General features: G+C 43.9%; 1 protein-coding gene across 1 annotated transcript in view; it reads left to right on the forward strand.

Annotated features, from left to right (window-relative positions):
• The window catches only part of Slc8a3 (solute carrier family 8 member A3), a 141685-nt gene that overhangs the window by 111358 nt on the left and 14942 nt on the right, over nt 1-15385 (forward strand). The window contains exon 3 of the mRNA XM_042692605.1: nt 14334-14437. Within this exon, the coding sequence (XP_042548539.1) occupies nt 14334-14437 (104 nt within the window). The remainder of the gene's footprint in view (nt 1-14333; nt 14438-15385) is intronic.

Here is a 15385-nt window from a genome sequence, read left to right on the forward strand (position 1 = left end):
ACGTCATTATTGAGCAATTGAGGTGATAGCAGAGCCAGGATTCCAGCCACGGTGACTCCTCTTGTGCATGTTTTGAAGGCCAGGAAGAGGAATTTAGACTTGCTGCAGAAAAGAAAGGAAACTATTAAAAAAATCTTTTTATACAAGTAGCTTAATATCGGTCCTCTCATTGGAGTAGCATGTACCAGAATGGCGTCAGGGAGACAGCTAAGAGTTCCTCAACTTCCCTTCTTATAACCATGTGGTAACTGTTAGACATGGCTCTTAAGCAGACAGTCTTGGGTTCGAATTCTGTCTCCACTACTTACTAGTATTCACAGATCATTCATTCAACAAATAAATGGTAGCTACTGTTTATGTGCTAGGAGATGGCAAATGAGATAGCCAAGTTTCTACTCTTTGTAGAACTTTCATTCTGATAGAAGAAGCAGAGCATACACAAGATAAACAGAAAAAAGGAAACGACAACAAAAGCAGAGCAGCAACAACACAATCTTTTGTTTTATTTCTTGGAGTTCATTTCATAAAGTATTATTTTTTTTGGGGGGGGGGTCCGGTCATGGGGCCTGAACTCTGGGCCTGGGCGCTGTCCCTCAGCTCTTCAGCTCAAGGCTAGCGCTCTACCACTTGAGCCACAGCGCCGCTTCCGGCTTTTTTCTTTTTGCTTATGTAGTGCTGAGGAATTGAACCCAGGGTCTCATGCATGCAAGGCAAGGGCTCTACCACTGAGCCACCTTCCCAGCCCCTAAAGCATTATTTTATATGATCATATGCACATGGCTATTGAGCCTTTGCGATCCACTCCTAAGAATATCTTCCTTAGGTCTCACTGTGTGATTGTCTAGAGACCTGTATAATTTATCATGTCCTGGTATAATTTTTAGGGGGGGGGACAGAAAAGGTGAGACAAAGGGAGACAAATACAGAAGTGGTCCTTACTAGACAGTATGTGGAAAATGAACTATATTACTTGTGAGTGGGAACAGGAGGGAAAAGCTGGGAGAGAGCAAGGGAAGGGGTGACAGGGTCCATAAAGACATGTACTCATTATCTGACTTAAGTAACTGTAACCCCTCTGTATATTACCTCTACAATAATGACAAAAATATTTTAAAAAGATAAACAGATAAATAAGATTGAAAATGAAACAGAGTAATGGTATGTAGAATTGCTGGAGGGCCATTCCAATTGGGCATATAAGGAAGTAGCATGGAAATGAGGCATTTCCAAAGAAACTAGTTGTAAGGAGGAGGCAAGTTCCTCCAGCTAGTACAAAGGCCCTGAAATAGGAATAAGGTCTATGCACTTAGACAAAGAGGAAGAAGGCAAATCTAGCTAGGGTAGAGTGGATGGAGTAAGAGTGGTAGAAGATGCTTTGGGAGACAAACAAGGTTGAGCTTTGCAGTTGTGATCGGCAGCAATTGTCTGTGGGTCTGTAGCCAATGGCAGCACCCAGGGACTTTTTAGCAATGCACATTCTCAGGTCTCAGGGAGGTCTGCTGAGTTAGGAACTTGGTATTCTGGGCTTATTAAGCCTTCAACTTCCTGACAAGTACAAGGAGCCACAGAGAACTGGCCGCTCTCTATCTAAATCACGTTCAAAAGCCAATGTGCCCTTCAACCATTCCCTCCCTAATGTCTAAAAATAGAGAACCCGCCGGAAATCTAGCCCATGATAGACACATCATGCGCAGACACGTGGGAGCTAGACTCTGCAGAGAGCAGGTACTTCCTCTAGTGAGGAAGAGGAACCAATGGAAAATGGAGGAAGCCATGGAGAAATAGGCTGTAAGGCTGGGACAGACATCTGATTCTGAAAGACTTAGGGATTAGCACTGGAGGGTGAATCAGAAACCCTGCTTCCATTAGCTCTGATTTTTTAAACCTGCCATTAAGACATCCCTCGGTGTGAGTGCTGAGTTCTCTGGTGTTCCCTTGTGCCCTACTGCCTCATCCTCAACTTGGTCCTGGATCTATTACTCCCTAGTCTCGACACGCCAGCTTCTGTGTGAGCTACCAAAGCTTCCAGCCTTTAGATAGAAGGGAAATAAGATTTTCACTCTTCACCCTGGTGAAAATCCTGGCTTTTGCTTTTAGACTCCAGAACTTTCGCTGTTGCACTCCTTCCACAATCGGTAGACTCTGTCAAATTAGCACTATCTTGATTGTCTCAAGAGAACAACAGCTACCTGGCTTCTTTAACTGAGATGGGACTGGAGTATACCCTCAGCCTGCAGCCCTGTGATCATTGGAGCCCCATTTTGTCCCTAGGTAGGGCCAAACTAAATCCACCATTTGACTAGGAGAACAAGAGAAGAATCCTGAATTAGAACACAGATTATATAGAAGGTTCACAGATGGAAATTTCCGACAACCCCTTGGGGACCCACAATTCAACACAAACCACAGTGGCTGACAGGCAATCTTTATGCTAAGCTGTCATCCAGAGCCACTGCTGGCCACTGTCCTACACATTCCTGTACTCTCATGGGCCTTTGTGTACATGGAGCCCACAGACACGGTGCAATGCTAGTTCTTCCTTGTTTAATCCTGACCATGTTCAGTCAAGAAAACTTCTATAGAATCACCTAGTATTCTGTGCAGTTATATCTTTAACTGAATGATTTTCTCTGCCCAATGCAGGCACTGGATTTGCTACTTACTGGGAGCTCTAGAAATTACCCAGCAGAAATAGGGGTTTTGTGAATACTCAAGTGGACAGGTATTTAAGGTGAAAGACAAGGAGTTTTTGATTCACTTTGACTTAGGTCCTGTGGAGACAGCTCTTCTATTTTCCTAATTATTAGAAGCTTTATCTTGGACTTGAAATTTCCTGTCTACGCAATACAAACATCTCTTTTCTGTTTGGATCAAAATCATCCTTTAAAAATGAGATCCCCAGCAGAGAAAGAAAGCCAGAAAGAGAAATTTCAGCATCTCCAGAGCCATGAATCTGATAACCAGCCACTTGTTCCCTTCACTGCTGGGAGCAGACACACTGTTAAATAAATTATTTTATAGATTATTCCCACTGCCTTTCCAGGAAGCTGATTTATCAATTTCAGGGCACAGTGGCCATTTATTCCTAGACCACTGATGCTTTTATTCTTTCCTTCTTGACTTAGAAGAGAGAGTGAATGGGAGCTGTGAATCTCTTTGTCTTTCCCCACCCCATTTGCTTGGGTGAATCAGGGCAAATTAAGGAGACTGGACATTTTATTCTAGTTTTATGTCTTCAAGGAGGCATAATTCTCCTTCTAATCATGGTATAATTTCCTGATTCTCAACCCTTCAATCCCCATTCACATGCATGTTCATTCAGGAATATGATGCTTTTACCATCATGAATAGCAAGGAGAGATCCCCATGTGTGTGTGTGTACATACACACACACACACACACACACACACACACACTTAAAAAAACTTTCTTGGTAGCCATAAGAAATACACAAATTGAGGGGCCTTCTTTAGGTTGGTTGTATACTCAAGATGTATTTGAGCTGCCTAAGGAATCTGAATAAGCTATTTCCTTCCATAGAGACACTCAGCCTCCTAAAAGTCAACATCACTCCCTGCCTCATGGAAATTTCACATAAGCAAGCAAAGGGGAGCAATAAAAGGGTTGCCAGAGGATCAAACTCAGGGCCCAACATGTACTAACTGTAACTGAGTTGTATCCTGAGTCTCTGAAGGAATATTTTCTGTGCGTATAATACCCGTATCCCACCACAGGACTATAAGCTCCATGAGAGCAGGAAACAGTAAAGCAAACAATGAATGGGTAAGGGGTAGATGAATGAAAGAATCAGAGGCAATGTAGGCATTTCAGAGACCCATTCCCAGAGCTGAGATAAACACTGAAAAGAAAACAAAGAAGATGGAGGAAAGACCTTCTGAGCTCCTGAAATACTTGGCTCAAAAGGCAAGATAATTACATAGCCAGGAAATGAATGTATCAGGCAGTACATGTAAGAAGCTGAGCCTAGACTTTGTGTGCAGAAGCATCCCTCCTCTCCCCTAACCCTGGCCTGCAGGGTATCTTGGCTCTATGCTAATGGTGCAAGGGCAATCTGGCTAGGAGGAGAGCAGAGCAGGCATCCCAGACTCCCAGGATGGCTTACACTCCTGATGTCATAGCCAGATTAAACCCATCACTCCCTTGAAGCCACCATGTTTGTGCTCCCCAGAAAACACATGCTGTCTCTCTCGCTGGTCAGACCAGTTGAAGACGTCATTCAGGACTCTGATTAAATATTTTTTCCTGTGGAAAAGCTCTATGGATCTCATTATTCTAGGCCATGTACTTCCCCAGCCCTGCTTTTGTTCCATCATTGTACTTATCAGATTTCACAATAATTACTTGATTAATTATCTGCCTTCCCATAACACAGAAGACTCTTTAAGGGCAGGAACTATGTCTTTTTTCTTTGATAATTATGCCTGGCACATATTAGGTGCTTAATAAGTATTCATTGAATGAAAGGAATGGATGAATAGGTACATGGATTGATGGATGGCTAGAGGAAGAAAAAAAAGGAAGGAAGGAAGGAAGGCTTCCAAGTTGAGGAAAGAGATAATGTATTTAAAATAGAACAAGGGTAACTGGAGTGTAGTTTGTTGGACAATTTGCAGACATACATGGATGGATGGATGGGTGAAAATTACAGAGAATTACCAATTCCTGGATGAAAGATTAAGTCTTCACCTGCTAAGAAAGGAAAGAAGGAATGAAAATGTATGATTCAAAAATCTGTTCTTCCCAATATAGTTTTCCTGCAGCCTTAAAAAAAAGAGGTACCTACTTTAAAAGGCTGTTTTCTAAGTTAGAAATTTTCTCATTTCATCTTGACATTTGAGGAATAGAGTGAGTGGCCTCTTTGGGGTGGAGACACCACTTTGCATCTGATCACTCCTATAGCCTAAGCCTGTGGTCACATAGTTACATCACATACCCTTTTCTCTGCAGCCAAAGCAATAAGCTCTTCAGACTCTAGGAAAGTACACTCTCTCCCTCTCCCCACCTCCTCACTCACACAGTTTACAGCTACTTTTTGGTGATGGGAATCAAACAAAGGGCCTTCAGCATGCTAAGCATAAGCTATAGCATTGAGCTCCAGCTCCAGCCCAGAAAGCAGACAAGCAGGAGAGCAGAACTGTCAATCATGAGCTCTGATGCTCAGTATGAATGCAGACATCCTGGAGCAGAGAAGTATCAAGTCCCCAGCACTGTGAGCATACACTTATGGCCTTGTCTCACAGTTAAGTCCTAATTGTCAATAGAGACAAAGTGTTCTTACAGTTTGCCTAGGGGAAGTCATATCCTCCTAGGTTTTCTCTGATCAGCTCAGATAGTCGTAGGTACAGGGAAGCTGCAGGCAGCAGCAGAGGGCTCAGGGGATCCAGGATAAGCAAGACAACAATGAAGATCCTGTCATTCTTCCCCATCCACTTCTGGACACCCTTCCCTCCCATCCTCCAAACTGAAGGACATTTTCCAATGAGACCCATCTATCTACCTCAGCTCATTGGTTCAGGCATGTGTTTAGAACAATGGAGTAGTCAACAGTCTGCCTATCAGAGCTGATGCACACAGTGGTGAAAACTGTGCATTGCACGAGCTTCTCGAGTGATGGCTAAAATCTAGCCCATGCTCTATACACCAAACCCTGCATCATGGCACAGTGCCAGAAAACAGAACACTATTCTTGCCAGGCTATGTATCTTCAGGACTAAATTCTTGTTCTACTTTACACAAAAAGCCTTTCTGTCAGGACAAAGTATTCTGATTACAAAATAGATGCAGCAAGTTGGTTCCAAAAGATCATCTAGCTCAGTTCTTGCCTCCATAAAATCATTAAGCTTGTCCTATTGTTGTGTGTGGCTGAGTAACAAATCCCCAGGAAGTTAGAGGCTTAGAGAAATACCCAGTGCTATCTCACAGTTCTGTACAGAGAAGGCTAGATAGGCTTGACTAGGCCTCAACTCAAAGTCTCCCAGGATTGAAATCACAGTGTTGGCCAGGCTGGAATCTTAATCTGGAGATTCATGGGCTTGATCAGTTTCCAAGTTCGGTTGGTGTTGGTAGAATCCAGTTGCTGGTGGCTGTAGGTCTGATCCCCATCTCATTGATGATGGTCATCTGGGACCACTCTTGCTGCCTATGTTTCTTATAGCAGAAAGCCTTCCCATCTTCAAACTAAAAGCAACAGGTTGAATCCCCCTCCTGCTTCACCTCCTTCTAACTTCCCCTTTTTCTTTGGCTTATATAATTAGATCATCATCACCTGGATAATGTCCCTATTTTCAGTTGCCTATGCCATGTCATTTGCCAGCCTGTGGAAGCCAATGGGATTCACATCAGCATGTTGGCAGGTTCCAAAGATTTAGACCAAGCATCTCTGGGGGAGCCTTTCAGAAATTCTTACTGCCACATCTTTCCTATAGTCTTTTAAAAGATGATGTCTTTCTCTTTCACCAATAATCTCTCTAAGCCATTTTTCCAGAGGCTGTTTTGAGTAAGTACATTCGTGCCGCAAGTCATCAAATACTCACCCACTTGGAGCAAACTTTCAAAATGGGTCAATAATTCACAAATCCATCTACCTTTCCCATTGTAACCTCTTTCAAACATTTGGGCCAAGTCTGACCCTGTCAGTGGTATGCTGGAAGAGGCTCCTGGCAAGTCCCTAGAGCTGACTCTTATATGTGTGGAAATTTTGTAGATTGTTTCTTGTTGACTGCACTGTGAGTCTTTTCACTATGGCAAGCAGATGCTCTGAAATAGGACTTGTCCTCTCTACCCCCACCCCAGATCGCTAGTTATCATCACACCACCGGATGAACCCTTTAGAGGTCATTTGCTTGACCTCTGGCAGCATGAGGAACTTTTGAACATAGTTCTTCAGGTGTGGTCATCTTCTTATTGTTTAATGCTTCTTAATGTTTAATGTGACCACTCCCCCTTGTTAGCCAGCACTCAAACCCAGCTCCCTGAGACTTCCCACCAATGGGAAGTTGTCCTGCCACAACTCCAATGCCCTTTAGAATAGGTGCTGTTTCCCTGGGGAGCTATCTTCCCCACCGCATCTACATTTGAGACCCAAGACATATTATCAGAGTCAAAAGCCCAGTCCTGTCATTTCCCTGGCTATGATCTTGTGCAATTCTAAACTCCTCTGGTCCCACAGGACGTCATCTCTAGGGATGGAGATGAAAATAGCACCTACCTCATGAGTGATAGTGAAAATTAAATAAGAAATCATATGCAGAGAGAATAGTATCTTACCAGGCCTACATCTAACTCCTGAGTTTGTTGGGAGGATTAAATTACTTACTCCTTACAATGATTAACTTAATTCTAAGTAAATTAGTTAGAACTATGCCCAGAACAAGGTAAGCACTATGTAGATGTGACTAAATCAATCAGAAATGTAGTCTTTGTACTCCTCCTCACCATAGTCACTCTATGCTGGGCTACTACCTCAACCAAAACGTAATGTCAGCATTTGCCCAGTTTCTCCAGTCTTTGGCTGAAATGTTAGGCTTTGACTCCAATCTCTAGCCCCTGACTGACAGGAACAGCTGATTCTCTCCCCCTAAGGTGTTTTTTGTTGTTCTTGTTCATTTTATGAGACAGAATTTGACTGGGTAGCCCAGGCCAGCCTGGAATTCACAGAGATCCTCCTGAGCCTCAGCCTCCAGAATGCTGGGATTGCAAGTATACAACACTATGCCTGGCTCTTCTGCTAGGTTTTTAATACACTCAGAAAGACAAGTTCCCTGGTTCCCTGTCCCATGGACTTTATTTGTGATTGGAGACAGAGAGACAGTAAACAAGTAACTAACAGACTCACTTCACGCTGTGATTTGTGCATTGAAGGGAACAGAGAAATGTGCCGGACCATGGGGAAGTCCTTGATCCAAGGAGGCCATGGAAGGCCTCCCCTAAGCGGTGATGGAGAGGAGACCCAAAGGATGAGGCCTGAGTGAAGAGCATTGCAGGCAGAGGTAGCAGTAAGGAGAGGGATGCGTGGGAAAGAGCCTGATTTGAGGAGTAGGAAGCCCAGTGAGTCTGGAAGACAGAAAAAGGAGTATGTGATATCTAAGGTCTGAAGTCAACATGCATGGCTCCTGCAAACTCCTGTGGGCCATTGCAAGGGCTTCTGGTTTATTCCAACTGCATGGGTGTGATAGAACCTGGATGGCATTTATTTTTGGAAGGGCAGAGAGTCTCTCTATACAGCCAACACTGGCCTCAAACGTTCTGTTGAACTTTCCTTAGCCTCCTGAGTGCTAAGATTACAAGCAAGCCCGGCCATGCCTGACTGGACTGCATTTTTAATCCATTAACACTGACTGTAATGTGGAGGAGGAGCTGAAGGAAGGGAGGAAAGGCAGGGACAGGAAAGTCTCAGGAGGCTGCAGCAGTCCAAGGGAGAGGTGGTACTTTGATCTTGAGGGAAAAGTAACCATCAAGGTGTTAATGGCAGGGCAGAGGCTGAGGTGGAAGGATGAAGCAATGAGGGAATCTAGGGGTGATGTCAGATTTGGGGCTCGGGTCATTTGGTAGCCTTGACTAAAATGGGAATAAGCTTGGGAATAGGTATGGAAAGAGAACTCAAAACCAGATTGGTGGCTCTTCTAAATTTAAATGTTCTTGTGGCTTTGCATGTGAATTGAGAAGTGAGAAATGTCTCATTTTTCAAGAGCTGGAAGAGAATCCTCTAGCCTCCAGTCGCCATAGCACCTTAAGCCTTCTCCACAAATGATCTCAGTTGGGGAACCCCATGTTCCTCTTCCTCTCACCCCACCCTTCAGCAGTTGCTTTCCAAACAGCAAACTAGAATTCCTCGTGATGTTACTTACTGCCAGTCCTCACTTCTCTTCAACTCAACTGAGATGCCAGGGGCATCTCTGTTCACTAAACAAAGCAAGCACGAGCCCTACTGTGTGGTGCCACGCACATTCTGTCCTGCCCCCAGCTCATCGCTGACAGATGCAGAGAGTGAGTTTTGAGAGAATGTGAGGGGATGCTCTCTGTGGCTCCTCTTAGTACACCAATTCCCTCTAATAACCCCCCTGGGAATCAAGCATCTTGCTTTATCCAGTCTTCTCTTGCTTGACCTGACTTCTAGTTCCCTGTACTAGTTATTGATTTCCCCTTATTTTCTGGTTTAATGGCTAGAGATGACAAGAGTCTCTTCCATATTACTCTAAAACTGTGGTCATTATCACTCTCAGTAATAATAGTTGCTATTTATTCAACACTCAGTAGAGAAAACACACTTCCTCCCAAGTGCTTCCCATGTTTGGTTCATTTAAGAAGGCTATGAAGGCATTGGTATCATCCCATTTTATACATGAGACTGGGAGGGTTTTTAGCGAATCTCAAGGCCACCCAGACAGCAAAGGATCAAGGAGAGATTTCAACACAAGTCATCAGATTCCCTCACCGCCCAGGAAGGAAGGCTGAAGTGCCCTGGCTTTCATGTTTCCCAGACCTGCTTCCAGTGGGGGCTAGCCAGGTTTTAAAGTGAGTGGGGTGGGTATAGAGAGATGATGAGTCTTGGTCCGTATAAGCAGTTGGTACAGGGACAGGACATATTAGTAACTGCCATTACATTCATTTTAGAAGCGATGCAACCAGGCCTGGTTCTATGAGATTATCCGGGTAGACTACAGAGGCACTGGAACCACCCAACCCCAGTGCTGAAGGGGACTTGCAGAAGTTCAGGAGAGCAGAGAGTCTGTCCCAAATTACAGTGTAAATATATTGCTTCAAAAGAAAAAAAAAGAGCTAAGCCAAGTGCCAGTGGCTCACATCTGTAATCTTACCTACTGAGGAGCTGAGGTCTGAGGATTGGGGTTCAAAGCCAGCCCAGGCAAGAAAGTCCCTGAGACTCTTATCTCCAATTACTCACAGAAAAAAGCAGGAAGTGAAGCTGTGGCTCACATGTTAGAGTGCCAGCCTTGAACAAAAAGGAGCTCAGAGTCACCACCCAGGCCCTGAGTTCAAACTCCAGGACTGGCAAAAAAAAAAAAAAAGCTGAAGATGAAGGCATGTAAGCAAAGATCCGGCCTCAGGTGGCAGTCTGGAAGTGGAGATATGTGTGGGTGCAGGCCAGGGATCCTGGGGGACCTCTTCATCTCCACTGCTCCCTGCCGCTCCATTAGCAGTGCCTCACACTCTGCAGAAAGCTCTCATCCGCAACATCTAGGGAGAGACCCAACTCTATCTGGTTTCAAAGCATCTCTCAATGAAGAAAAGGAAAAGAAGAAGAAGAAGAAGAGAAGAAGAAGAAGAAGAAGAAGAAGAAGAAGAAGAAGAAGAAGAAGAAGAAGAAGAAGAAGAAGAAGAAGAAGAAGAAGAAGAAGAAGAAGAAGAAGAAGAAGAAGGAAGAAGAAGAAGAAGAAGAAGAAGAAGAAGAAGAAGAAGAAGAAGAAGAAGAAGAAGAAGAAGAAAGAAGAAGAGTTTATATTCACATTTACAAAACAGTATTCTTTCACATACAAAGCAATCTAATTGTGGAGATTATTGTGGGGCTTAGAAGAGAGAGAATATGTTCTCACTAGTGCAACCCCACAGCAACCAGATAACTGCAGAAGCCTGTTTATAGACAGTATCTTTGAGGCTTCCTATGACTGGTGTGAGTTGTTTTTCTTTGTTTTTCTCTCCTCCTGTCTCTTCTCCAGGACTTGAACCCTCCTGGTTCTGGAGATTGTCACTGCCATACAGAAAGGAAGAAATGATATTTCTGGGTGAGATTCTCACACCCTATTTGTCCCTCCGGCTCTTACTATTACGTAAACATTTAAGTCAACATCAGCTGATTTTGAAAACTAAAAAAAACCTCTTTCTTGTCCAAACAATAAGAGGGATAAGGATGCAAAGCTCATTGCCTAAACCTTTATCTCTGTGTAGTAGTCCTCCTCATGAACAGTTTTAGAGGAGACTACAGGGAGAGGCAGGGAGGAGAAGGTAAAAGGAATTGCCTGGAAAAGGCAGATACTACCAAAACACAGGCTATGGAAATGTCAAAGTAAACCCCATTAACATGTACAATTAATATGCACTAGTAATTGTAATTTTAAAGTGGGGAAAAACACTTTCAGTCAACTACAGTCAGCCAGTCAGAAAATATTAAATGGAAAACTCCAGAAATACAATGTGTAAGTTGTAAATGTCTTTTATTATAGCAAATTGTTATAATTATTCTATTTTATTATTATGTGTATCTCTCATTGTGCTTAACTTTATCATAGCTATGTATAGGGCCGGGAGGGGGGAAGTCATAGCATATACCGGGCCTTAGTACTGTCTATGGTTTTAGTGTCCAAGAAGCTCTTGGAACATCTCTCCAGAAAACAGGGGGGATTGTGTCTTATTTATTTGATTGCTCTCATAACTGTCCTGGGATGGTGTAAGCATTATTCATTCTTTTTATATAATTGTTAAATTATTTGTCCAAGATCACGAAGCCTATGTAGACCTAGAACCTAGAGCCTTTGGCTGTATAGCCCAATTTCTCTCCAGCTTTCAGGTATGGTCATGCCATCAAGCCACATGAAGTCCTAGAAGAAGAGCCCACTGAGGCTGAAGAGGAGTCTGGGGCAGCCACCCTCTTCCCTACGCCTGTGATTTGAGGGTAGACTTGGACCTTTCTGAATCTCTTTTTGTTTTATTTTTCTGTTCGTTTTTTTTTCTTCTCCTGTTTCTTCTCCTGGCTGGCTCACCCCACTTTGCTCTTTGTTTATGATACTTATTTTTTCCATCCACAGCAAAACAATTCACATCAAGGTAATTGGTGATGAGGCGTATGAGAAAAACAAGAATTACTTCATTGAGATGATGGGCCCCCGCATGGTGGATATGAGTATTCAGAAAGGTGTAGTACCCTGTCCTCCACACTAACATTAACATTCTTCTTTTCTATTGTTTCTTTCTTTCTTTCTTTCTCAAAATCTCTTCCTCTTGCCTTCCACCTTTCTGATTGATTCCCTTGTTTCTTCTTCTCACTCTGTTTTTCTCTTCTCCCTCTCCTCTCTCCTCTCTGTGCTCCTCAATCTGTCCTAACACCGGCCAACCTGTCACATGGTAAATAGAAGAGGAATGCTCAAGAACCAATCAAAAATTCTCTGGGATAAAGAGAGAGAGAGAGAGAAAGGCAGAGAGAGAGAGAGAGAGAGAGAGAGAGAGAGAGAGAGAGAGAGAGAGAGTTAGTATGAATGAGAGAGAGAGAAAGCACTCTGAGAATATCATACATGAAACTCTCAGCTTCTCCTGAGTGGCTTTGCACAGGGGAAAGAGAATGGCCAGATATCACCTGGCAAGAGATAGCACTAGAGGGAAAGAGGCTCTCAGCACAGATTCCCACGGAGCAGCTATTCTTAAGGCTAAGCTTATTGCTCCAGGAAGTTGGAGAATCAATGTATATGGACTGTGGTTCATCCTACTTCCCAAAATAGCCCTCTGGAGCTATCTTATCTGTCACACTCCTAATATCAAAGCTTATTTCTTTCCCTGACCTTCACTGAGCTGAAAGTATAGGCTTACATTCCAGATGTTAGTCAAAGACCTGCCTGCCTTCTTCTACTTTCCCTTTTAAGAACAGCTAGGGGGAGAGACAGAGAGATAGAAAAGGCTGGGAAAATGGGAGAGAGAACTCTGGTCTGGGTGGAGGCTTCCCCGGCACGTCCACAGCACTTTTCAGGGTAAAAGTCACTTCAGAGTTAATTGACCTCACATATCCCAAAGTCTCCACTACACAAGTTGGAGAATTTGTTCCTGGATAGACCATTGTGTGGAAAGGGAGCTGCCAATTCCTTTGCCCAGCTGTCATCATATCCCTGTAGGCCAGATTGATGGGTGCAGAGTCTCAGCCCCATCCCTCACTAGAGTCCCTGCTGCAGATACCAGACTCATATCTTGTACACAGCCCATGGCCCCAAATTTAGGACCAAGAGAGAAATGCCCTCACAAATACTGAGAAGGCTATGAAAAAATATTCCACAAAGGATGCCAAAAGCAACCAAAATGTACTTATAAACACACACACACACACACACACACACACACACACACACACACAAACACACATACACACAGAGTGTACAGTGAGTCCTGTGCACCACAAATCAGGTCAAATCAGTTTGCTATTTTTCTGGCAGCAAAGCAAAGCATGTCTTCCTACTGTCATAAAAATCTCAGAGGATCTGAAGATACATAGGCCTTCATTCATTCACTCTTTGCCCTTTAACAGCATTTAGAGCCCAGACCCTCCTCCTGTTCCTCTACTACCACCCCCCAAATAGAATGGCAATTCCAGCTGGCTCATTAATGGGACTCCCTTGCTCACACTGGAGTTCCAGAAAGGCCCAGGAGAAGCCACACAAAAGAACCAGGCTCACATCCCAATCTCAAACCAGTTCTTGGAGGGGACTAACTTCCAAATAAAATTGTTCCCTGGTGGCTTATTTATAAAAAGACTTTATGCTATCTTAAGATACCCAGAGATGAGAAGAAACTTTCAACCCCTGAAAATCCAATCCCAGATTAATCAGCACAGAGGAGGTCAGCCCAGGGTTATAGCGTCCCTTTCCAACAGGGAAAGGCATGGTAAGGGATTCCTGTATCCTACTTAGCTATTTTGGTTCCCACTACTCACTAGGAGATTTTTTTAAAAAATGAGAAAGGTAATAGAACTTGCCTCACTTTCTCTACCCCTTTCTCTCTCTCTCTCCCACCCCTCCTTCTCTAATTTCCCTTCCTCAGAAGTACTTTCATTTGAAAACTTTACCAGGCTCATGTGAGAAGTGGACACAGCTACAAAGAAGGGGCAGGGTCCTGGATTCCATGGATATATTGCCTGTTGTGAAAGGGCTCTGGGTCATTTCTAGTGGGCAGGTCATTTACCTGTTGGCCAAAGAAATGCCACTGTTACCATGTGACACCCGGAATGTGCTGCCCAACTCATTTCCTACTAACCTTGGCAGGATCTAAAACCACTCCTCCCCACCATCACCCAATCACCCAGATCTTCCTTTATTCCCTTCCTATCCTCCTTTCCTTTGCCCACCTGTCCTTGGCTCCTGGTTCCTTTTCCCTCTCACCCCTAAGAACGATTATGACCAAGGAGACAAGAAAAGCTAAGGCTATTTTTTTTAAAACATGAGAACAACATAATCCACCATAGTCCTGTCACAGAGCACCGTGGTGGGCCGGGGCTGCATGTGCCGAGTGATGGGGGATGGTTGTAAAGGCTGTTCTCCAGGTGATCCATCAACCTGCCCACCCAGTCGACACATTCTCTCTCTCTCTTGTTGTCCCTACAGGAAAACCATAAGGGTTAAAATAGTAGATGAGGAGGAATACGAAAGGCAAGAGAATTTCTTCATTGCCCTTGGTGAACCGAAATGGATGGAACGTGGAATATCAGGTGTGAGATTCTTTAAAAACAAAACAATAACAAATAAAAGGAAAGGAAAACGTTCAGCAAACTGGAAAACAAATATTAAAAAACCAAAAGCAACTCTATTTTTCTTTCTCTCCCTCTCCCCTCCCTTTCCTCTTCCTCCTTTCAACCAACAGACATTTAAAAAGTCTTTTCCCTCCTATATTCTCGCTCTCACCCTGTTTCGGTGTCATCTCTGCCTTCTTAGTCATAATTTAGTTCCAAATTCCTCCTTTCCCGCCTTCTGGGCAGCACTGCAGCCTCAACTCTTCATTTCCCTAATGAGTTACTTCCTGTCAGACACTACAATTATCCAGTTACCCAATTGCCACTGTTTTCCCTACCCTCCACCCCCATACTGTAGCCTGTAAATGTGAAACTTCCTCGGTGGGGAGGAGAAAATAAAAGAAAGGAACGTGACATCTTGCATGCCTTGCCTCTACCCTGCCCTGGTCCTGCTACCCCTCACTCTTCTAGTAGAGATTCAATATGGGAAGGGAGGGCCAGGGCTGGGGGCTGGGGCCCATAGTGTCATGATGTTCTGATTGTTTCCTGCTGCATTCCTCAACCTGAATGCTTGGCAGGCTATTTGCTTGTAGAGTGGCCCATAGGCCCTCTATCCTTCGTGGAGGTAAGTGCATGATGTAGTTATTTCCCAGTTGAGTGTTGAGTCGACAGACTATGGCATGAGGTGTTAACACCAAGAGTCAGAGGCCATAGCTTCTGAGAGCAAGAGAGCTGGCTCCAAAGGTAGTCCTGAAGCCAGAAACCCTGAGCCAATCTTCCTCTGCCTGGCTTCTTATCTTCCCTCTTCTACGAGTTTTTTTTTTTTTCAGTCCTTTTTCAGACCATTTTAGGATAATGCCACCTCTGCATTAGAAAGTCTGCAAGAGGAAGGGAATTTCCAATGGAAGGGACTCTGAAATAGGATGG

Source organism: Dipodomys spectabilis, unplaced genomic scaffold (assembly GCF_019054845.1).
Source record: "Dipodomys spectabilis isolate Male_0828 unplaced genomic scaffold, ASM1905484v1 ptg000157l, whole genome shotgun sequence".
Taxonomy (NCBI): Eukaryota; Metazoa; Chordata; class Mammalia; order Rodentia; family Heteromyidae; genus Dipodomys; species Dipodomys spectabilis.